This window comes from Blennius ocellaris (genome assembly GCF_963422515.1).
Source record: "Blennius ocellaris genome assembly, chromosome: 7".
In the NCBI taxonomy this organism is placed as follows: Eukaryota; Metazoa; Chordata; class Actinopteri; order Blenniiformes; family Blenniidae; genus Blennius; species Blennius ocellaris.
In genome coordinates, this window is record NC_137656.1 from 20,998,570 (window position 1) to 21,020,807 (window position 22,238).

A 22,238-nucleotide genomic window follows, 5' to 3' on the forward strand; every position below is an offset into this window, starting at 1 on the left:
TTTTTTGTCCAATCCCGCTCGGCTTCATCCTCAGTCCTGTGGTTTGACTGTCTGCCACTCTCACTAAAACAATGTGATCCTCAGTAAATAAATTGGAAACAACTTCTATTGTATTAACAAAGCGAAGGTTTTCTTTGTAATTCCAACTTTTAACAAAGACTTTCTGGATTTCGAATTGAAAATCAGTTATTGCCATCAAACCAAAATAAAAGAAACATTCATCCCTCAAAATAAACCGTCTGCTCTCCTTCCCGACATGTGGATTAAGCTTCTTCTTCCTCATTGGAAGAAGTGAAAGAGCAACAAGTGACCCATGTTTCTCCTGCTGCACTGAAAAGAGAACCACATTACATAACGGCGTCTCCCAGTGTCCTCGCCGTTAATGGGTCAGCCACATGATCGCGGCCGACGTCGCGACACCTTTCCAGCGAAGCCCGGCTCCCGTCTCTCAGTTGGCGGGCGTTGCTGAGGGCTGTTGCCCCCTCCACGGTCTCTCATTGGTCGCAGGGGGTCGTAAGAACAGGGGTGGAGGGCCACATGTCAGAAATAGAGGAGACAGCTGTGTGGGAGGAAGAGGTGATTGGTTCCCTTGACCCAACCGGTTCAACACGCCGCACACATTCCCGGGGAACGTTTTAGATTCGCTCACCAACTGAGAAGAAGTGCCTCTCAGGTTGCAGGTGGTATGACTCAGCAAGTTGGCGGAGAACTATTCAGAGATGCGCCAAAACCGATTTCCTCCACACTGCGTCTTGGTTGCAGAAAGTACATGGTGGCACCGGCACAGCCCCCGCCCACATATACCATGATGTTGCCCCAAGTGAGGAGCAGAGCTGGAGATCCGGCTGGAACCGGCCTGGCCCGGCACTCGCCGCTTTGAAGAGGTGTCTGCTTTACAGGCGGGGGTGATGCAACCAGGGTCGGTGGTGGTGGTGGGGGGGGGGGGTCGGTCTTACATAAAAAGCATGCTCTCACAGAGACAAAACATGCGTCGCGGGGATCATTGGAGTGTCATGAATGCTCATTGTCCCAGCCGACACGTAACAGGCACAGCCTCCAAGAATGCAAATGACCCATTTTATAGAGGAAAACAACTGCTTATAAAACTTGTTTTCCCTCATTAAACCAAAAACATATTTATCTGGCAAATGCAATAAAATGAACACATTGATAGAGCGTAGTGGAAATTTAAAGAAAAGAAAGAAAAAAAGACAAGAGTACCGTGTTTATACATGAAGACATTTCTTTATTGTGACACAGAAATCTCAAATGCCATCTGAATCTTTACATCTGTATAATCCATTTTTAGATATGTTAAGTTTCTGATGTGCAGAGGTAAGACAGTAAAAGTTAAGTTAATGCAACCATAAATAATTGTAATAAATATCAAGTAAATGTACAGCACACATTTTTAATCGCAACACCTCTTTGTATGGATATGTCCTTTTTAAAACCGTGCCTGCCCCCCCGGGGAGACCGTAGAAGAGTGAGAGCATCCCTGTTAGCAGCGGTATATCTTTAAAAGAAATTAACCAACACCGCCCCCCCCAAAAAAAAAAAACTAACAAAAAAAAACTTGCAAGCAATTCAAGAATCCAATCAGTCAAATGTCAATGATGCTGTTTTTTTGTTGTGGTTTTTTAGCTCGATCCAAGTAAAATGGCAATTTTACTCACACAAGAAAACATGTTTCACCATGAGTAGAAGAAGTTGAATCCATCAGAGTACAAGACAAGTGTGATAAGATTATTGGTTTTTCAAAAAATTCATAAAAAAATAACAACACAACAAACTGGATATCCAACAGACATCACAGAGTTTGCTCATTTTAGAATCTTTACTTGGAAGAGTAGTGCAAACCAAAAAATAACTAACCCAAAAAAATAAAACGAAAACAAAATATAAGGTGAAGTGAATTTAGCAATTAATAGAAACTGCCGTCAAACGCAAATATTTACACACATTTTCTTTTTTCCTTTTTACACGACTAAACATTTGGTTATGGGGGGAAAATCAATGTCAACAAAATGGTTTTTTTTTTGTTTTTTTTTAATCTAGCAGAAAATCCTATTTATCAAAAAGAAAAAAAAAGAAAAGGCAGAACTTAAAATAATCCGCCGCCACTCCCCCCCCCCCCCCCCCCATGTCTGTGTGTGGATTCTGTATTTCAGGGGGGGGGCGGAGGGGGGTTTTGTTGCACATTCAGTAGCAGTAGCACACGATGTTGGGAGAGCAGCTCAGGAAATCTCCCTCCCGTTATGTCACACAAACACAGGCTTTGTAAACCTGAAATGCAAGTATTTATTTGGGAACTGGCAGGCCTCGGTTATCGTCCCATCTAACCCGACCGAACACGCTGCTGCAGCTGCTCGGATGTCAAAGACAGTAAAAAAAAAGAAAGAAAAAAAAGAAAAGGAAAAAGCAATTTCATAAACTAATAGATCAATATGAGTTTTTTTTTTGTTTTTGTTTTATACATGACTTAAATACGCTCATCTGAGCCTTGAATAAAATGTACTCAGTTTATATAGGCATAAGTTAGTTTGTCCATTAGCAGTTCTTTTTGTTTTTAAACAGGCAGTAAACTACATATTATCCTGTACAGCACTTGTTCACATCTTCCGACTGCTCACAGCTGACGTAGTCAAAAATAGGCAGCGTCACACATTTTGAGATCGTACCTCCGGCTTCACACGTCCGATACATTTCCGGAGATTTTCTTTTTTTCGCGCGGAAGAAGCGTCGTCCCTCAAGAGAGGGAGCGAGAGGGAGGCTCCTACAGCAAAGGCGTCGTTCAGAACATCGACGGCGGAGGCTTGTCTGTTTGCCTTCATTGTGTCGTCGATGCCAGCGACTCGAGAAACCAGTCAATTATGCCCCCGGTTACACGTTCGATGCTCAAAATGTTCAGCGATCGCGAATTAAACTTGCAACATTAAAGTGCAGATTGGGAAAAAAAAAAAAAATCCTGTCAAGTTGGACAATTCACAGAACTTGAGTGAAATAAATAAAAGGAAGAAGGAGATTTGAGAAAAAAGAAAGAAAGAAAGTCTCACAGTTGTTTCTTCCATTCAGTGCAACCAGAACAGAGACTTTTCAACAATATCAGTGCTGATTCAGATTTTCTTCCCTGAATTCACCCGAAACAGACAATATGTCAAACATAATGACAAAAGAAGTGCCGGCGAAACTTAATTAAATGCAGGGATGGACAACAACAACAACAACAAAAAAAATAAAATGCGGCTCAAAAGGAGATTAAAGAAACTTTGTGGCTCGTGCAGCAGAGTGTTGTGGACTGTTGTGTCTCAGAGGGAGGGGGTGGAGGGAGGAAAGGCTCAAAGTAAGGATGAGGTGTTGGATACATAATATGCTCCGGATCGTTGGGCTGCTCAGCCGCTGAGGGGGTCCTCTCGGTAGTGGATGGCGTAGCGCAGCTTCTCCAGCATCACGTCCAGAGACGTGTACTGAGGCAGTTTCACCATGAACATGCAAGTTTCCACCCGGATGTATCGGGAGTCTGGCTGACCTGCAGAGGAAAAGGCAGAAATGAGGCGGGGCAACGATTCCTGGAAGTCCTGAAGACTGAGCGCTGAGTGATAGTGGAGATAAGCGCTGATAAACGGTGAGTCAGTGTGTGAGGCTATCGTATCTGGAGTAAAACAGAGCAGATCCTGTGTTTACAACTGTGATTTTACATTTTGACTAAGTAAGTTTTTGACCGTGGCAATTCTCCCAGGATTGGCATTAGGGTTTTAATTTAATATGAAACTAATTCATCTTGAAGCGGCAGGCTCATGTTGTGACCACTTCAACTCCTGTCTTCTTCAATATTCGTTTTTTTTTACTTGTACAAATATAAAAGGGGAAAAAAAATACATGCAGGAAGACTCCAGAGGATATCGACAGCAGAGTTCATCCAATTTCCCACAATGAGATAACCGCTGTTGCCTCATAATCCCTATTATTCCGTTAACATGATCACTGAACTAAACTGATAACTTTAGAAACGGAGTTGATCAGATTTTTTTTCAGTGTGCATGTAAATAAGCTCAGTATCTCACCTTTACATAAAGCTAATAAACCCTGCGCATGTCGTGACCGACAGCATGTTCAAAGTCTCCCTGGGGCTGCAGGACAAGCGGCGATGCCTTGATAATGCCTATCAGTCGTTATGCAGCAGCACGAAGAGGAGCGTCACACGGCGATAGCAGGGACTCTGTATAATCGGGTGGAGACCTCGTTGGCCATTACCTGCAGCGCCGTCAGGAGGGGCGATCTTCATGGGGTACGGGGGCACGTGGGCCGTGTCGGGGCCCCCGTCTTTGCAGGGGCAGGTGAAGGGAATGCGCTCCTGGTTGCAGGCAAACTTGATGAACTTGCAGAGCTCCTCCTGGGTGAACATCTCCAGCGCGCTCCAGAAGAACTCTATGTGCTGGTCGGTCTCCATCAGACCGACTTGATACATTGTGTGAGCCTACGAACGGCAGAGAGCAGATCGAGGGAGGTTTAAATGTTTTCGCTTGTGTAATAAACACCTCTGTGGGCATTTTCACGCAAACTCCTTTACCTTGAGGAACTCCAGGTTAATATAAGGCAATCCACAGGTGCGCAGCTCGATCTCCAGAGGGCTGAGCATGGTGAGCAGCTGCAGAGGGATGATGGAAGAAAGCCCCGCACGCACCGCCGTCATGCACTCCGCGTTCTGCAGCTCCCTCAGGCGAAGGCCTCGCACCGCCCGTGCGTACAAGTCTTTGTTCTCCCAGCTTTGCACGCACAACGCACAAACAAGAAGATGAGAGTACATCCAGAATGAGCACAGTGTTTTGCCTTGTGGCTTGGAGGCAAATGTATAGTTCAAAAGATTTTCACCGAAGTTCAAGATCAAAAAAACCACAAACCGCCGGGCGAGAGCCGTACCTGACAGTGAGGCTCCGCCCTCCTTGACACAGCTCCACCTCTTCACCGGTCATGGTGACGTAGGTAAACGTGCAGCAGGGCCGGCTCGGGGAGTCGGGGCTTTCTCCCGAATGGTGCTGGGATGAGATTTCTGCACACAGTGCCTCCAACTCTGCCTCATCAGTCAGCTGCAGCAGTAACACAGGGTCATGTTAGTGTCACCGTGGGGGAAAGAGGAGCGGAGGGATGCAATGGCAACTCCTTACATTTTCAAATTTCTTGACATAGTTGAAGGTGAGCACATCAGCCTCTTGCAGGTCCTGCTCAGAGTCCAGGGCCTCGCCCACCAGCCCCTTCCAGAAGGAGCCCAGCAGGTCTAAAGGCAGTGGCACATCTGCACGGATGGCTATGCCAAGAAGTTGACCGAAGAATTGCAACAGCTGCTCCTCTGCATAGCTGATAGGACAAGGCGTCAGGATGTACTTCCCCTGAGGACGGTGAAGGAAAAATAACAAAACAGAAACTATGATAAACGCTACGGCCACTGATGTAACGCAGAATGGATTCTTCAAACTGTAGGAGAGTATGTAGTGCAGTAAAAATGGGCCTTCTCGGGGGGGAAAACACATGTCCTCATAATTTCTACCTTATTGCGGTTGGCTGCGGCGCTGGGGCAGGGCAGCAGCAGGGAAAGAGCTGAACTCTGGAGCTCTTTACAAATCTGCCACAGGAAGTGTCTGAAGGAGCCGCCTGGATAAAGACATTGGTCACAGCCACAGTGAGGTTCAAAAGAAAGAATGTCAAAAGAACGTGGGTCAAGGCAGCGAAGAGTACGGAGTGAGGGGAAGGTCTAACTTGTGCCGTGAACTTCCTCTCCGGTGAAGCGGATATTGAAGGCGTACGTCGGGTCTCCCCCGCTGGCCAGTTTGACGCAGAGCTGTGATGACGGCACACAGGAAAGCTGACGCGCTGCCTGGCAGAAATACGTGTTCTCCGATGATCTGATCTCCCCTGAAAGGCGACGCGGGGAAAAAGACTGGCGTTTACTTATGTAACCGGCCATGTGAATGGAGAAAGACATGTGAACGCGGTATAGGAATGTGCACCTCCGACGATCTCTAGAGGGTCCAGGGTGATCTCGGGGGCGGCGTGGTCGGCCGTTCTCTGCACGGTGGCATTCAGCACTCGGTTCATTACGGTGACCTTCGTGTCATAGAAGATCAGACCTGAAACCAGAGGAGACGGAGTGATGGCATGTCCTCAACGCAACAAAGCTGCTCTATAGGGGAACACACACACACACACACACACAGCTCACCTTTGGCCTCACTTAACAGCGCTGCAATGCTGTTCTGGTAAGTGAGCGTCTGTCTCAGCTCAACCAGCGGCAGGAAGAAACTTTCCAGGGTGTTGTTGAGGGACTGCAGCAAAGCAAAGCGCAGGCGCAAGCTCTCCACCGGCACGTCTGGAAAGACAACGAGGATATCGTGACAAACATAATCGGATAGAATAAATGAGGAAATATCTTAGTCGGTGCCACTTACACTGATGGCACTGTGAGTTCAAACAATCACAGTACAAAAAAAAAAAAAAAGACATGAAGGAATCGGCTTCATTCCATCAGTTAAAAAGCAAGTGGTTGACTTACTGAGCAGGCAGGCCACCCGAGGGTCCGCGGCGTCGCTGGGGTCCAGGTACACTTCGTGTGGGTGCAGCCTGGCCGGCGTGATGGCCAGGTGACGACACAGTCTGTTGATGTACTGCACCAACGCAACATCCATCTCCAAGCTCCACTTTCTGCAGGCCTTCTGGGCGTGACGGGTGTCTATGCACGTACACCTAATGGAGAGACACAGCTCCTCTTTGAACAAAGACCTTCAACTACCACAGCACGTTACACACACTTCCTGTTCAATTACTCACACACTGTAGCGCATGAGACAATCACATGGCAGCAACTCAATGAATTTATGCAGATCAAACAAATCAAACATAACAGCAGAAAAGACAAGTGATTTAAGTGGCACTGAATGTGACATGGTTGTTGGTCTGGTGCTGATCTACTGGAATCTTCCGTCAGTGAGCGGCAGTTGTCGGGGCCAAAATGCCTTATTGATGACCTATGTCAGAGAGCAATAGCCAGGCTGGTTGCAGACGACAGAACGTATGCAGAAGACCATCTTCGTACTCGCAAGACGTGGAACCTCGAAGCCGATAGGCTGTCACACCAGGTGTCACTCCTGTCGGCTAAGAACAGGAAACCGAGACCGGTTGAACCAGCACTACGATACATTCTTTCCCCTGACGACACATGGGGCGAACGCTTCAAAACAAACTCTGAACATCAAATCAAAGCAGATGTCATGGTGCATTGGAACACGATGACAAAACCCAAGACAAGAAAACTGCTGACAATAATTGCCGCTGCTGGGAAATGGTGTCGAAAGGGGAGTAATCCGTTCTCTGGAAAGTGTGTGACTGTGTTGAGTTACAGCAGCCCGAGTGCTGAGTTATGAGAGTGTAACTTTCAGCAGTCTGACCTTTCAAAGTGAAGGTCATAACCGCACGCCAAAATCGCCCTCCAGACGCTGCGGATGTCCTGCTTGGCGCGGTCCACTGCAAATTTATGGAAGCCTTCCAGTGTCAGGTACTTCTCCTCTGGGACTGAAAAAACAAAGTGGTACAGTGTGTTCGGAAAAAGCACAGCGTACAGCGTTGACAGAAGAATAATTGTTCCAAAAATGGCAAGACACGCAGGAAAATACCATAAATTTCAATAATGAACTATAATGAAACTACAATATTCAGTCGTCGCAGGTTTGTAAGTTCAAGTGCAGTCGTAGATAATCTCTTCTTCAATTTTCTGTTTCATTTACAGGAGGCCAGTTTGCACGATGGCAAAACATTGTACTTTTGCTCCACAAGTCTTTCACAAGTTTAACTAGTAATAGTTAATTTGTGGTTAAGATCCATACATTACAGTTCTGAAACACTCTGCATGTAGAATCTAAATGCAAAACGCTTTAAAAAAAAAAAAGAAAAGAAAGTTTTTGACTACAAGCTGTTCATCTGAAGAGTGACTAAAGACAAAGTATCTAAAGTAAGTAACTAAAGAGTAGCTTCCCCCTCTAAACACTTTCATTTGAAGAGAAACTCAACAATCAACAAAGTCAAACTAAAAATGTTTGATCCTTATTCATTTCAGCTCGTTTTATTCTTAAAACTACTGAAGTGCAGCGGTGAATATTTTTAGTTTCAGGTGTTTGCACTTAAGAATTCCTTTTTATGCCATTGTACTTTTACCATTTACAACTGAAAACATACGAATACATTATATTTCTGCAGGTTTATTGGAAATGATTTAAAGTTACAGGGCGGAAGGTTCGAAGCTACTCGTAGTTATTCATAATGAACGGCAGAAGAGTGATCAAGTTATAGCAGCTACTACTGAATGTCAAGACTTATAAACATCTTGCGTTTTAAATTGGGGTGTGGAAAAATATATTTTCAACTCTGACTGGAATTAAGCAGGATTAATCAGAATTTAAAAAATGCTTTATGTATGTGCATATGTGCACATGAAAAAAGAAAACAGGATTCATGGTGTCCTATTGAACGCTCTATCAATAATGTTTTGGTCTTTTTGTCTTTTAAATACATTTCAAAACACATATCTGAAGCACAATTAAGTGAAGAATGCGAGTACTCGTCTATCGCTCTTTAAGTGAGGTTTTCAATGCAGAACATGTCTCGTCTGTGGTAGTTTGATTTGGCTCTGACCATTTCCTCATCGGTGAAAGAATTTACTGAACCATTTCAAAGCAAAAGACAACTGGCTTTAGGAGAGTAATTCCCGAGAAGAGAAATGTCTAAATCTTGAGTAAATTGGTCTTTGCCAAAAAACAAACAAAAAAAAAAAAAAACCCTTTCCAAACAAAATGTTAACCTGATGTATTGAATAATAATGTGTGCAATTCCTGCCAACCTTCAGCCTTCTTAGCGGGAGACTTTTCCACGTCTTTCTCCTCTGGTCTGGATTTCTCTGGAGATTTTGGTTTCAAGACGGTTTTCTTCTCACTCAGTGCAGTCCTAGCCGAGACAAGAGAAGGAAGAAGGAAGGTCTGTTTATACTCTCACGATTCAGACAGAGGGGCAATTTGAAGAGCTTTAATGGTTAACATCAAACATTTGAAAATATACAAGTGCTAAAACGTACCGAGAAAAAAAAAATGAAAGTCATGCATCATCTTTACTGTATAGCAGGAGTAAAGCCTTTTAAAAAAAAATCCAAATTGAAATGCCCTGTTAGTGTCAACAAACCTGCAATATTTGAGAGTTTGTTTCATAAAAAGTAAACGCTGCTTCGCCTGACTTGGTTTTAATCCTTGGAACGCCAAATGTTCCAGTTCCAGATGACGTGATGCCACTCAGTGCTTCACTACACGCAAGTAAATGTAACACATTCAGGCTTGAGACCATTTAGTACTAAAAGGTCCTTTTTGGTATGTTGTGATACAAAAAGGCACAACGATTCAACAAACGCCAACCTGCAGAACAAAAAACAACTTTCTTGCATCCTATTTGGTCCGAAGTCTTCTAATTGTTGTGATTGTCAGAATGCAGTCTGATATTAGGGTCATTTGATAAGGTGGACGAGAAGATGCGTCACCAAATGTAACAAAGTGAGCACGCTACGTGCACCTCGACACGGGTTTGCTCATCAACACGCGGGGAACGCCTCACCTGACACTGTTGAGCACCGACTTCTCCTTGGTGGGTGGTTTAGTGATGGGCCTCTTGGTGCTCACCACCTTCCCTTGATGCTGCTCTTTTCCTGCCTTACTGTATTTGTTCTTGTTGGGCTTGGGGGTTCCATACTTCCTCAGAATCTAAAACGATATGCAGAGTTGAAGTATTTGTGGTCAACATTGCATAACTAATATCTTAAAAGCACACGTACCACGGCGCATTGTGCTGTTGTTACCTGAGTAAGTTGGTCTTCAAGTACTTTCTTGGGAGGTCGAACATTGGTGAAGAACGTATGCAGTAAGTTTCCGGGTGTCTGAGAGTTGATCTGCTCCTTGCTGAGGTAAATGTCGGACACTTTAACAGGCTTGGCTGGAGTGAGACTGAGCATCTGCTCCGAGTGGACACAGCTCTTAAAGATATCTGTGAGAACATCTCGAGCACCAGGTACAAGCTTGTCACCTTGAAACATAGAAACAGACTTGACTTCAGCAGAATTTACTACATATTAGGCAAAACGTGAAATATCCCGATAACATAAACACACACCTTTGACTGATTTGTCCAGGAAGTAGTCTTCAAGGGCAGAGCTGCCCTGGGTGTCAAACAGGCTTTGGTTAACGCTCGAGGCTGTGAGGATTTCCTCATTGGTCAACTCCATCAGTTCCTCTTCACCTTCCAGACTGGACAGACCAATCAGGTCACTGCTGTTGAATAGACTGGCACGGATCTTTTCCACTTTGGCTCGAGAGCGAACCTACAAAGAAATGTTCCCTTTAGACTTTGATTTGACTTGCGACATATGAAATGAGTGACATTAAAAAGTGATGCCGATTTGCAGCAACCCACCTCAATGACAGCGTAGCCCTTGATGGGCCGGGCTGCGACGGCATTACTCTCCAGTGATGTGACCGTGTGCACAGAGCCGCCGTCGGACGCCGAGGGCGTTTCTGCGTTATCAAGAGGCTCCCCCAAGCTGCCCAGACTTCCCAGGCTCCCTGTGCTGCACAGAGAAGTATCCAGACTCTCCTGACTGGAGACCGTGTGAGGGTCTTGAGGGCCCTGGTGGGGGTACGGTACAGCAGAAGCTGCAGCAGCAGCAGCAGCAGGGGTCAGGGGGGGGACGGCCAACAGTTCCTGATCGCTGGCAGTGCGGGAAACCCCTTGAGAAGAGCTGCAGATGGAGGTCTGGCTGGTGGAGGCTGAAGCGCTCACGCTCATCGCTGGAGTCACACTGCTGGAGCTGTCGGGACTTTCGGGACCTCCGTTGTTGGCGAAGGGGCGATCCGTTTCAGGACCCACTTTACTGTCCTGAGGGCTTGAAAATGCTGCTCCGCTTTTGGGTTTCTTGGGGTCTTCTTCCTGCAGGGGGATGAAAACCTCGTCCTTGAAGAGGCCTCCATGTGCATTGCAGGCCCTGCGGATAGCGTTTCGGACCACGGCCTCTTCCAAGTGCGTGGGAATCCCTGAGAGCACAAGCAGGCGGCTGTGAGCGGTGGGACCCACCAGGGCCTGACAGGCGTCTGTCACTGCGTCGCTGGTGACGCTCAAGCCCTGCGGGTCCTTATTGGTCAGATGTCGCAAGATCATCAGGAGGGTGAGACAGCGGTGGAACCACAGCATGTCCTCCGGTTTACTTCCCGCCATGTTCAGCAGGGCGCTGTCACTCTCCGACAGCCTCGCACCTCCACTGCCCCGCTTCCCGGAGACGGCGGCTGCCACTGCAGCTGCTGCTCTCTCGCGCTTCATCTTTACCTTCTTGCGCTTAGATAGTAGACTGGGGCTCTGTGGCGTCTGGCCGGGGGACGACGATGAGGATGACGATGAGTCGCTGAGGTTGGGAGCACTGGTAGAGGACAGGGTTCCCACTGAAGAGCCGCTGACGTTGAGGGGAAGCGTCACCTCTGCCACAGCGAGACACACCTCCATCAAGGCGTGGAAGTAGGTGGAGAACCGACTCTGTTCGGCCCCCAGAGCCAGTGCGATCCCTCCAGACGAGGATCCCCCAGCACTCGCACCTCCAGCAGACCATCCCTGAGTCTCGCGGTCGTAGAGTTTTCGGAGTTCCGTCTGCAGAGCCATGAGCACTGCCAGGCAGGGGTTAAGCAGAAGAGCAATTGAACTGGAGAGGCCAGCCGGGCTCTTGCGCTGCTCTAAGTGGTGGATCTTTCGCAAAAGCTCCGCTAACAAATGAAAGATGAGTTCTTTGATTGAGGGAGCCAGGTCAGTGGTCCACAGCAAACCACCTATGGACAGGGAGAAAGAAATATTGTAAGCTGGAATATCTCTTTTTATTGGGCTGTAAGTTTTGGTATACAAGCCCGTGTGAACAAGAAAGATGAGTATGGGGATTTAACCGGCATACAATATACAAGTGCAATGTTTAATGAGTTGTAATCATCAGGTTAGTTGTTTTTTTTGGGGTTTCTTATAAACAAAATCCTGCTTGAAAAATCAGTTCAAACCATAAAGTTCACAGTCAAATATTGAAGGGCAACAAAACACATTAAACCACTAAATCAATTATGCAATGCCCACTTCACTAAATCACGACAACTCCTAACACGTACAACCAAGTCAATAATTAGGATTCGTTAAATTCCACAATAATCGGTGGTGATCCTACCTAGCAGCTCCACCACCTGCAGCAGCACAGATGACGGCACCGTGTCCAATTCATCCTCCGATCGCTCAGTGCTCTCGCCCAGTTTCCATGTCAACAGCTGCTCAGCAAATGCCATGGCCAGAGGAAACTCCAGCGGGAGGGAGTGCAGCACCAGCACAGCACCAGGAGGAGGTGATACCCCTACGAAGAAGACGGTGAAATAGTCAATTTCCGCTTTACAGAGTAAAAGAACTTTTAGCACCGACCGTATGAGGATTTTCACAGAAATAAGACCCCCCACCGAGTTTAATGTGAACTTTATCCGTCGGGATGATGACAGCGGGGTACTGGTTAGTAGTTGGAGGGGGAGTAAGGCCTGTGTTGGTCGGTGAGGCATCCAAGGGAAAACACACAGCCTCCATCAGATTCAGTTGGCCATTTCTCCGCACTTTGTGACCCAGCCCATACACCATGACTCGAGCCCAAGGTGCCTTGTACAGACTTGAGCTAATGGGATGGAAAGTATATATGGATTAATGATTAAAGAAACGTTGAAATCTGCCGTTATCATGAATTATTAAGGACTGAAATAGCAGCGCGACCTACTCTTTCCGGCAGCCAAGCTGGCTTTCTTTGCAGGACACAATGACAAACGCGGCACCTGGGAAACTGACATCCATGCTAACTTTTGACTCGGTAACGGGGAACTCTTCAGATGTGAACTGCTCTGGAGCATTCTGCCAAAGTGAAACAGAAATATAACCAAAAGTAAGCAGCCTGTTCATCTGTATTCAGGGGCAAATTCAGCAAAAAAAAGAAGACGGGCTGACCTGTAGGAAGCAGCAGATCTGCTTTGTAAGCTCCAGTAAGCTTTCCTCTCCTTGATGCAAGGCACGAGTGATGGCCACTGTCAGCCATTCCCGGATGGGCTGAGCATTGCCTTGGTAAAACAGGTCTGTGGGAGAGCAGCTTTGGCCCTCAAGATTGTGAAGCACTGACTGAGCCAACAGAATGGAACTCGAACTAATAGTGCCATCTGCAGGAGAAACACACTAACAATCAATGGAGAACACGAGATTTACACACCAATCACTCAAAATATGCATTTACACTGACCAGGGAGGGGCGGAGCCAGCAGCTGGTTTGACAGAAGCTGCAGGTGCTCCAAGGTGATGTCACGGATAGCAGGTATGTGGAAGAGCCGTGTGAAAGTGTGGGGACTCTTGGGGGCAAAGATGTTTAGCAAGGCCATGCGACAGTATAGTCGAGCCAGCGCACTCTCACAGCGAAGAAGTTCCCTGAAGAGAAACACCAGAAGTAGCTTTTAGCACTGTGCAGGTTGCTTGTCTTGTCCTGTTCCATTACTGCTGCATTCATATACGTTACCTGTGAATTTGAATGTTGCTGCTGTCCAGAGAGACCAGGCCGTTGGCTGCAGTGCGCCGAGACCCGGCGGGTGGACGTTCCAGCATCTCTATGGGATACCAGTACCTCACCAGAACACCCTCACTGCGCAGATATGTCTCCACTTGCACAAGTTCATTCACCTGGGGGAAAAACAAAAAACAAACACATACACAGAAAAATACATTAGCGGAATTCTAGCTTCCCTGTGAGGATGCCAGATGAATAACTTTAAATACAGTGATGTTTCACTATTACTTGTCACAAACACTGTCCCACTCTCCCTCCTTGAGTCTATTCTCTCCCTCTCCTTCCATTCCTCCCTCAAGAGGAAGAATTCCTCACTCCCCCTGCAACAGCAGAGAGTCTCCAGCTCTGAGCCTAGGTCCTGCAAGTGTTTGTTCCTGTTAAAAGGGCGTTTTTTTCCTTTCCACCAGTGAATCCCTGGGCGTTTCTACGTAGAAGTGTTTTGCAATGACTGTGTTGCGTTTGTCGCAAAATAAGTCAAATTGAATTATATTTACTGTGAAAGGCCAAAGTATCAAACACACTTACAGAATCCACATCAAGCACCACGCCATGCAGACCGAAAGTCTTCAACATGCCCCGGATGGCAAACTTTGGCAGGGCAGTCCCGCCTGTGGTACTGTTTGTATTGTTGCTGTCAGGACAACGAATGACCACAGTCAACCCTGCATTGAAAAAGCAGAATGGTCAACATCAGCTATCAAACATTACCTTACATTTATTGACTTGACACACAGTGACTTGCTTTTGTTGCACGTGAGAGCAAGTAACCAATAGCACTGTAAACACTCTGATGCAAATGTCAACAGGTTCTGATGAGAGATTTAATGCTGCATTTTCAGCATTTGCTGAAGGAAACATCATTTGCTTTGATACCTTTGCGGACTTTGTCGATTGTGAACTTGTTGGCCTCATCCTTGATGTCCTCAATAGTGGGGAGGTAGAGGTCACGAGGGATCCCACCGTTCTCTTCATAGAGGAACTCTACCGTCTGTCTTGCAATGTCAACCATTCCTGTTGCCAGTGAGAACAAAACATTAAACACAGTTGTTGTCGAGGCACATAAAGTAATAGACCCGTCCTTTAATTAACACTGGCATCTAACACATAATACATTAAATAAGCTCTGCAGTGTCAGTTATTTCATCTCAAATTTGATTGTAGCCCTCAGTTATTCTACTTGTTCTGATCTGTTTGAGGATCATTAAATTAGTGTTGCCTGAGTGCACCTAAATTAATGCCAGTAAAACTGAAAGTGTTGAAACAGCCCAACTGCTTTCAGAGGGAAGGCAGTTCTCAGCTTTGCACATTCCTATTCTGTTCAAGTTTTTTATTACAAAAAAGGTTCCAATTTGTCACGGTGTCTGAAGCTTAAAGAGGTATCAGGAAAAAAACCCAAAAAACCTTCATTATCCCCTCAATGCTTTCATCCTTTTGAAAACAACTTCATTCTGGTGTTTATTCCTTCTTTTTTTCTAAAAGTGATGGTTGTAGAAGATAATAATTCAGAGTTGAGTGCTTTGCTTCATGTCATTGATGTTTGTTAATTTTTTTACCAAGCTGCAGAGCTCCTTTGATTTGGTCCAAGCCAGATTTCCTCTCTGCCTCATTTCGGAACCGCCTCCGAATTGTTGGAAACACTTTTGTCTCCCAGGCCTTCACCAGCAGGGCATAGTGATCCTCCTACAGTCACACCCAAAACATATACAAATAGTCAAAAATAAAAGCGTACAACTATTTTTTAACCCAGTGTGGAGTGATGAAGCCTTTACTGACCCTGGGGACGTCATCATCATCCTCATCATCACTTTCGTCGTCTGCAATAGGCGGAGGATGAGGATCAGGTCCGGACGTGACCAAGTTCTCATAACTCAGTTCCACCTTGTAATGGCACGAAAGGTCGCTGTTGTATTCTGCAACAATACAATAAGTTAGATTGAATAAAAACATGCAGCGCTAAAATGACAGTTCAGATCCAAAGACAGATGGCGAGAAACATACGTTGCTGGGGATTAGCAACAGCTGCAATCCGACAAGGAGGTCCATGTGAGCCAGAGTCTGAGGTGACACTTGCCCCCGCATCGTTATCGCTGTCCGAGGCCATGGCAAAGGGGAGCGCTTCAAAATTTGCACTTATTTCCTCTGCGAGGTCCACACACAAGTCGGCAGCATTTCTGTGCGCCTGTCCTTCTGCATAAGCAAAAGGCCTGTTTCCAAAGTTGGCACGAATCTTTGAGTTCTATCGAACACAAAGTAAAAGCACAAATACTTGAAGATTAATGATTAAATAAACAAGCCAAATAAGAAAAAAAAATGTTGGTGAAATTTCAACCAGTGACCGCTTACCTTTTTCTGAATGTGTACCAGGGGCCACATTCCACCAGCGACATCCTCGAGAATGGGACTGAGCCGCTGGCCACAGTACGTGAAGTACACTCTGCCTTTAGGAGCCTGACCTGGGGGTGGAGGAGTGCCTTCAGAGCGCTCCCAGCCGATCCCGGCCACATCACCTGCGTTTATGCAAATACAGCATTACTATTGCTGTAATGTGTCAATATGAAGATGTACTACACTCACATCAAGACTTTAAGAACACAGGAAACAGCTTCAGAAGTCCAAATGAAGTATTGTTGAGAATGGCACCCAATTGTTCAGAATGTATTTAGTGAGTTTATTCCAAAACAACATATGCTGCTGTATGTATTTTTAAGACATTCAAACAATACAAACAAATACTTTTTTCTTTCTCCAATCTTACCAGGAAGTAGAGCGACATCCAGCCTGACACTTTTCCACTGCAGCAAACTGGAGCCATTATAATGAACTGCCCTGCCATTACTAACACACACAGACAAGAAACAGACACAGAGATAAGTGATGCATCAGAACAGAATCAACAGTCGAGGCACAGACAGAACGAGATCAGTGAAATCTCAAATCTCAGTCAACGTACTTATGAAACAGACAAGTGCCGACAGGGTTCGTCCATGCTCCATCTCTCTTCTCTGCTTCTGTTGCAAAACCAAATGACACAATTGGACCACTGTCCTCCTCAGAGTCTCCATAGGAGACGATTTCTATCTCCCAGTAAAAGGACGGCGCCTGCAAGGTCAAAATGAAGCAAATTCAAGATTACGATCATGATCTCAGTAAAAGATTATCACTCACTAATACAAAGGTATTAGTGAGTAACACTTGAATGAGCAGATATTATAGAAGAGGAGAATGTGAATGTGGTGTGCCCACCTGAATCGGTACAGGAGAGGTGGCGTAGATAAAAGTGCCTCTGGGAAGACCTCCTCCTGCACTCGGATCGGCCAAGAAGGTGACTGATGTCAGGCGAGATGAGAACATGCACGCGCGGACTGGAGGGAAGACTCGAGATGGACACCAGGTGATCTCCTTGGGCTGCCAAGACAAACGGCAAATGTTTTCAAAATTACCGTACCGGGGAGAGTCGTGCTAAAGACTGTTAATAATAGCAACATGCTTAAAATGTGCTTGAGTGAAGTGTTAGCTGAGATTTTCATAGAATAAGTGTCTTCAGTGGTCATCCGACAGTGCTCAAGAGAATTCATAACTTGTAACATTGATAAGTATTCTTTGAAAAGCAAACATTTATATTTATGCGATAGCTTATTTTCAAAGATTTAGTTGATAACATTTTAGTCGATGCAAAGAAACATTTTTCCCCACTTTCTTCAGTGCATACATTCTGATGAAGTTCCACATGTCTAAACCAGAGAATTCTTGCATTCGCTGCTGCTGCAAAAAACATATGAAGTAAAAAAACAAAGACAGTAAGTACCTGCCGTCTGTCTGTCTGCAGTGGGGGCGGCGGCGGCCGAGCACAGTCCCGGTATAGCATCCTCACTCTTTCACACTGAGCCTCGACCATGCCAAGACGCTCTCCTGCACAAGATGAAACACATCTGTCACATTCAAACAGCTGCCAGCTTGATTTGGTACGGAGACATTTTTGATGCATGAACAATCCGACGTCCTCACCGGGGCTGCATTCCTGCGCAACCAAGTTGAGAACCTCGACAGCTGCAGGACACTGCTGAATGAACTCTTCACAGAAGGAGCTATCCTCGAGGAGCTGAGCCATCACCAAACACGCCCTGAAAAACCACAATCAAGAACTTGCCGTTTTTGCTGTGATGCAATTTATTTTCTGTGCCATTGTGTGAATAGAAAGATTAAGAACAGTACTATTTAGCCCTATACATTTAAGTTCAGACAGGATATTGAAGTATAGTGGAGGATAAAAAAAAAAATATCCTAACCTTGTTCTGATTTCAGCCAGCAGTCGAACTGCAGCCATTACAGGGCTGGAGCCGTCTCCTGTGGCAGGGAGTGACGTGTGGATGGAGAGACTGCCCTCTTGTGGCAAAAGCATGGACTGGACTGCTTGAACCACCTTTTCAGTGATGGAGAGCTTGTAGAGTGGGAGAGCCTGTCACAAGCGAGCCACAAAAAAAAAAAAAAAGTGAGACTCCGGTTGCTATTTTCAACCATAATAACGATTGCCCTGGATAATGATAGTGGAATTTTTACCTCGGATCTTGGAGTGCAGAGGCGTGATATTGGTACTGTCAGAATGTCTGAGGCTTTGCAAGCCTTTCGGTAGTCACAAGAGGGAAACTTGACTGTTGCAATGCCCTCCTGTTCATTTATAGACATAACAATGCCCACACTGCCCAGCACACCTTTCCCTATCACCTGAGAGCAGAGAAGTCACACTCAATGAGACAGCGTGTCGTTGCTTTCAACAACAAGAAGTTTTGTTTGATAAATAAATAAACCTGCGAGAATTGTACGTGTACTATGATTTTACATATATACATTCAACCATGTATGCGTACTTTTTGTCCCTTTGAACTAACCTGGACTTCAGAACCAATCTTAATGGTTTCTTTGAAGCCTCCAAGGGCACAGAGAGCAGCAACAGCCTGTCTGCCAATAGCCTGCAGCTTGGCTAATTTCCTCCCACTGCTGCTGCCATTCTCCAGAATGCTCTCGGCATACTTTCCCAGCTGAGGGATAAACATCAGAGCTCGAGACAGCACCTAGCACAACGGGAAAACCATCAGGGTTATGACAAAAAGCATTCGAAATGTCAAACACATATCGCCATCGAAGAATAATTTGGAGATGGTTTTTATTGATTCAGGACCGAGTGAGTTTCCACACAAACTTAGAGCTCAGTTACAACTATGAGTATAAACACTGCTGTGAACAGACAAGCATTCACTTTACCTTTTCAGCAGTGCTCGTCCAGATCTGAGCTGTGTTGGACTCGGGAGCCGTGAGCAGACTGTGCAGCAGAGCGATAACCTCAGCAGCCATACTGTTGGCGACGTGGCCGCTGATAAACGGCCGGACCGGGTCGGACCTGTTTGAGGCAGATTTAAAGAACAGACTTCACAACCACAATCGAAAAGTGTGTTTTGAGATTTGACCAAAATATGGTATAGTTGTTACAAACAGAATTTTGAACAGACAATGAAATACTGTAATGTGTACTTATTAAAAAAAAAAAACGCACCTGGCCAACTCAGAATTCCTGTCTCTGCATACAGCAGTCTGAGCCGTTTTCTTCTTGTCACCAGTGGTAATGCCTCCAGCAGTCTCCTGCGCCAAGGTCTCCACAGGTGGACCCACACTCACTATCAGACCAGACTGTGCCCACTTGTTGGCTTTCCTCAGGGCAGCAGATGCCTCTTCTGTAACTACCTCACAGCTTCCACTCTAAGACAAGTATGAAATAAGAAAGGGGTAAAGACGGCAGTAAAACAAACCAGACTTTTCCTACTGTCAGTGTGAATTTAAGAATTATTTGTCATATCACAACTTTACCTTTGTCATGTCTCTGTCCATCTTTACCACTTTTTCCATGTTTGCTCCTGTGCCAAGTCGAAATGGACGCCCCTCAGAGCTGCTACTTTTCAGAAGTAAATTTGAAAAAGGAAATTCAAATCAGAAACACCCAAACTGAGCCTGTCGGTGTGAAATAAAACCGTAATGCTGGTGAAATCTTACCTGAGAAGTGGTTGTAGAACCTCATGAGACGATTGGTCTTCTCTCTTGTGGATGAAAATGGACAGCTTGCCATCGACTGCCTCTCCCTCCTCCCCAGCATCCTCATTTTTGAGAGCTCCTTTGGAACTGGCATGGGACAGACTAGTGTCTGGCTCAGAAGAGCTGGGAGAAAGAAGAGTCTGACAACCTGGCAAAGGGAAAGTATTAAAGATGTTAACATTATTCTATTATTATCTTTAAAGCATGTTTGAAAAGAAAGTACAAAAATAAATATATAAAAGAGCACACACTTATATGAGGCAAGTACTACTTGGTAAGAGAGACAAACCTGGCACTACATAGTCTGCCAGCTTAGCAAGCAGCAGGGCAGCGATACGTGAGGCTGGGTCACTGGCATCCTGTTGTTCAGCATCGAGTGTGTTAATAGAGTAGCTCCACGAGGGCAGAGCCACATTACCACAGTCCTCCACGCTCATGAGAGGCAAAGCAGCTCGACACAGCTGCAGGATGATCAGCACAAGCTTTGGAGAGGGTCTCTGGTCAAGTAGCAGTGACAGGAGCTTAGAGACACAAGCTGGCTGGCTCAGAATAGCTTTTCCTATGTGGCTCCTGGAATATAAATCAAAATGACATATATATTCCCTTTTTAATACACGTGAAGTCATATCGTAAGTTATGCCTGATAGATATACAAGACATAAAGTGTACCTGGAAAGATCATTGAGCAAGCTGAGTACATCTTGTAAAGCATCGTTGCCAGCTGCCTGGTTCCCACAGCACTCTGTTGCTCTGGCCAGATGATTGGTCAGCAGGCTCGACACCTGCCGTGCCAGACCTGAATGAACTGCATCAGTAGAGCCACCTTCACAGAGGAAAAGTCACTGATTACTAATCTGCGAGGACGGCATACAGCAACCTGTAAACCTTGCTGTGAAACACATTGGACATTCTAATTTGGCTTGATAGTAAACACCCTTTTCACACCAAAAGCAAAACCTTCCGACTTGATCATTGTTCATACTGGTGAAAATTTGCTTTACCTTCCACTTTCTCCCACTCGATGCATCTGTTGGCGAGCACCTGGAAAGCAGCCCAAGCCATGGTGGCTACTTTCTGCTTCTTTGTTTGCTTCTCATTTGAGCTGCATTCCCTCTGACCACTTAAACTACACAAGCTGTCCATAAGCTGAACCAGCCCACTTCGGACAAGGCACTGCTCCTCACTCCTGCAATAACAATTGATAACAAAAACACGCCATTAATGGAGGTTTCAATAATGTGACAATAACAACTTTCTTAATGGTTTCTCTTGCCTCGTGTAGGGAATTGTGCAAAGTAAGCCAATGCTGTTGGCACACGCAATGGGGTAGCGAGAACACAGTGACACTACAGAAGTCATCGTCTCCCCAAAGGCCTCCTGCACCTGTTCCACCATTCCACCACAGGTGAGCTCCTCAATCCTGCACAGAGGACACACAAACGCAGACATCTTGTGTGACCACAATTTAATAGCTTTCTCACATTTGAATTGGTACATTCAGAGTGGGGGTGCATTGTTACTGGTTCCTCTCCTCCTACCTGGGGCCACCTTGAAGTACCATAGTGACAGGCCCCACGAGATGGGTGACCCCGCCCACTCTGACAGCCGCAGTGAGCAACTCCCTCATGTGAACAAGAGCCTGTTTCCGTGTGCTCCCTCGTCTCCATCGCGTCTGCGCAGCAGAAAGGAAGCTGCTGCTCGACACCTACAGATGAAACATTATATAAAATATGTCATGGCAGGTTGCACCAAATTGGACTCATACAGTAACGCGTAGCATCAACACAAGAAAAACTGTCAGAGTCATGGGTAAGAAACTCACAGCCTGATCGGGGGTCGTCCCAATAAAGGCAAAAAGCTGCCCCAGCAGTACACTGTATGTTGGCTTGTCCCGGCTGTCTTCGATGGCCAGAGATTGCAGGAGAGTAAAAGAGCTACTGCGGTGACTCGTAGGATGATGCCGCCTCCTGGAGGCGCAAAAAAAAAAAAAAAAATAATGGAAAAAGTTGAACTTCCGTCATTTATTCCCATGATTCTTTATTCCTCAAGATGCCAACCACAAGCAAACGGATACCTTTGGGGAGCGTGCGTGAACTCAAGGTCTTGGTTTGCAATCATCTCCAAGTCAGAAGGCGCAGACATGCTGCGCAAGAAGACTGGCTGCTTCACCATGGGGACCACGGTCTTGGCATCTGACACCGACTTGGCTGAGGCTGACACAAAAAATGAGAGGAACTGGGTTAAACTCTGACTCCTGAGAGTTCATTACTTGGTAATTAACATCTCTTTATGCAAGAATTATTAAATCACTGATGAGAATCCTGACTGACAGAAATCCAGCTGTCATATTGTGCACTGACTGAAACTAATTAGCATCCGACTCTTGTGCGAGCCACATCAATGTATTCATGGATATTATATAAACACTTGCTATGGGAGCCTTCGGCAGCGTATAGATTTGGCAATATGGGAC

At 45.8% G+C, this 22,238-nt stretch overlaps 1 protein-coding gene across 1 annotated transcript in view; it reads right to left on the reverse strand.

The window, feature by feature from the left end:
• Positions 1 to 1,242: 1,242 nt before the first annotated feature.
• hectd4 (HECT domain E3 ubiquitin protein ligase 4) overlaps positions 1,243 to 22,238 on the reverse strand; it is a gene marked incomplete at its 5' end in the record, with an annotated part of 35,477 nt that continues 14,481 nt past the window's right edge. Inside the window, 47 exons of the mRNA XM_080498863.1 lie at positions 1,243 to 3,529; positions 4,255 to 4,477; positions 4,571 to 4,766; positions 4,921 to 5,087; positions 5,166 to 5,387; positions 5,546 to 5,649; positions 5,755 to 5,910; positions 6,006 to 6,125; positions 6,218 to 6,364; positions 6,548 to 6,738; positions 7,440 to 7,563; positions 8,885 to 8,988; positions 9,643 to 9,788; positions 9,884 to 10,107; positions 10,195 to 10,402; positions 10,495 to 11,891; positions 12,272 to 12,451; positions 12,552 to 12,757; positions 12,857 to 12,987; positions 13,081 to 13,286; positions 13,367 to 13,548; positions 13,637 to 13,797; positions 14,210 to 14,346; positions 14,558 to 14,695; positions 15,238 to 15,364; positions 15,458 to 15,594; positions 15,683 to 15,920; positions 16,028 to 16,191; positions 16,440 to 16,519; positions 16,635 to 16,783; positions 16,928 to 17,089; positions 17,490 to 17,593; positions 17,690 to 17,805; positions 17,971 to 18,140; positions 18,242 to 18,406; positions 18,571 to 18,753; positions 18,944 to 19,079; positions 19,233 to 19,435; positions 19,544 to 19,625; positions 19,727 to 19,913; positions 20,055 to 20,335; positions 20,435 to 20,588; positions 20,767 to 20,951; positions 21,039 to 21,185; positions 21,304 to 21,470; positions 21,588 to 21,732; positions 21,840 to 21,978. Of these exons, the coding sequence (XP_080354989.1) occupies positions 3,393 to 3,529; positions 4,255 to 4,477; positions 4,571 to 4,766; positions 4,921 to 5,087; positions 5,166 to 5,387; positions 5,546 to 5,649; positions 5,755 to 5,910; positions 6,006 to 6,125; positions 6,218 to 6,364; positions 6,548 to 6,738; positions 7,440 to 7,563; positions 8,885 to 8,988; positions 9,643 to 9,788; positions 9,884 to 10,107; positions 10,195 to 10,402; positions 10,495 to 11,891; positions 12,272 to 12,451; positions 12,552 to 12,757; positions 12,857 to 12,987; positions 13,081 to 13,286; positions 13,367 to 13,548; positions 13,637 to 13,797; positions 14,210 to 14,346; positions 14,558 to 14,695; positions 15,238 to 15,364; positions 15,458 to 15,594; positions 15,683 to 15,920; positions 16,028 to 16,191; positions 16,440 to 16,519; positions 16,635 to 16,783; positions 16,928 to 17,089; positions 17,490 to 17,593; positions 17,690 to 17,805; positions 17,971 to 18,140; positions 18,242 to 18,406; positions 18,571 to 18,753; positions 18,944 to 19,079; positions 19,233 to 19,435; positions 19,544 to 19,625; positions 19,727 to 19,913; positions 20,055 to 20,335; positions 20,435 to 20,588; positions 20,767 to 20,951; positions 21,039 to 21,185; positions 21,304 to 21,470; positions 21,588 to 21,732; positions 21,840 to 21,978 (8,828 nt within the window). The 3' untranslated portion in view covers positions 1,243 to 3,392. The remainder of the gene's footprint in view (positions 3,530 to 4,254; positions 4,478 to 4,570; positions 4,767 to 4,920; positions 5,088 to 5,165; positions 5,388 to 5,545; positions 5,650 to 5,754; positions 5,911 to 6,005; positions 6,126 to 6,217; positions 6,365 to 6,547; positions 6,739 to 7,439; positions 7,564 to 8,884; positions 8,989 to 9,642; positions 9,789 to 9,883; positions 10,108 to 10,194; positions 10,403 to 10,494; positions 11,892 to 12,271; positions 12,452 to 12,551; positions 12,758 to 12,856; positions 12,988 to 13,080; positions 13,287 to 13,366; positions 13,549 to 13,636; positions 13,798 to 14,209; positions 14,347 to 14,557; positions 14,696 to 15,237; positions 15,365 to 15,457; positions 15,595 to 15,682; positions 15,921 to 16,027; positions 16,192 to 16,439; positions 16,520 to 16,634; positions 16,784 to 16,927; positions 17,090 to 17,489; positions 17,594 to 17,689; positions 17,806 to 17,970; positions 18,141 to 18,241; positions 18,407 to 18,570; positions 18,754 to 18,943; positions 19,080 to 19,232; positions 19,436 to 19,543; positions 19,626 to 19,726; positions 19,914 to 20,054; positions 20,336 to 20,434; positions 20,589 to 20,766; positions 20,952 to 21,038; positions 21,186 to 21,303; positions 21,471 to 21,587; positions 21,733 to 21,839; positions 21,979 to 22,238) is intronic.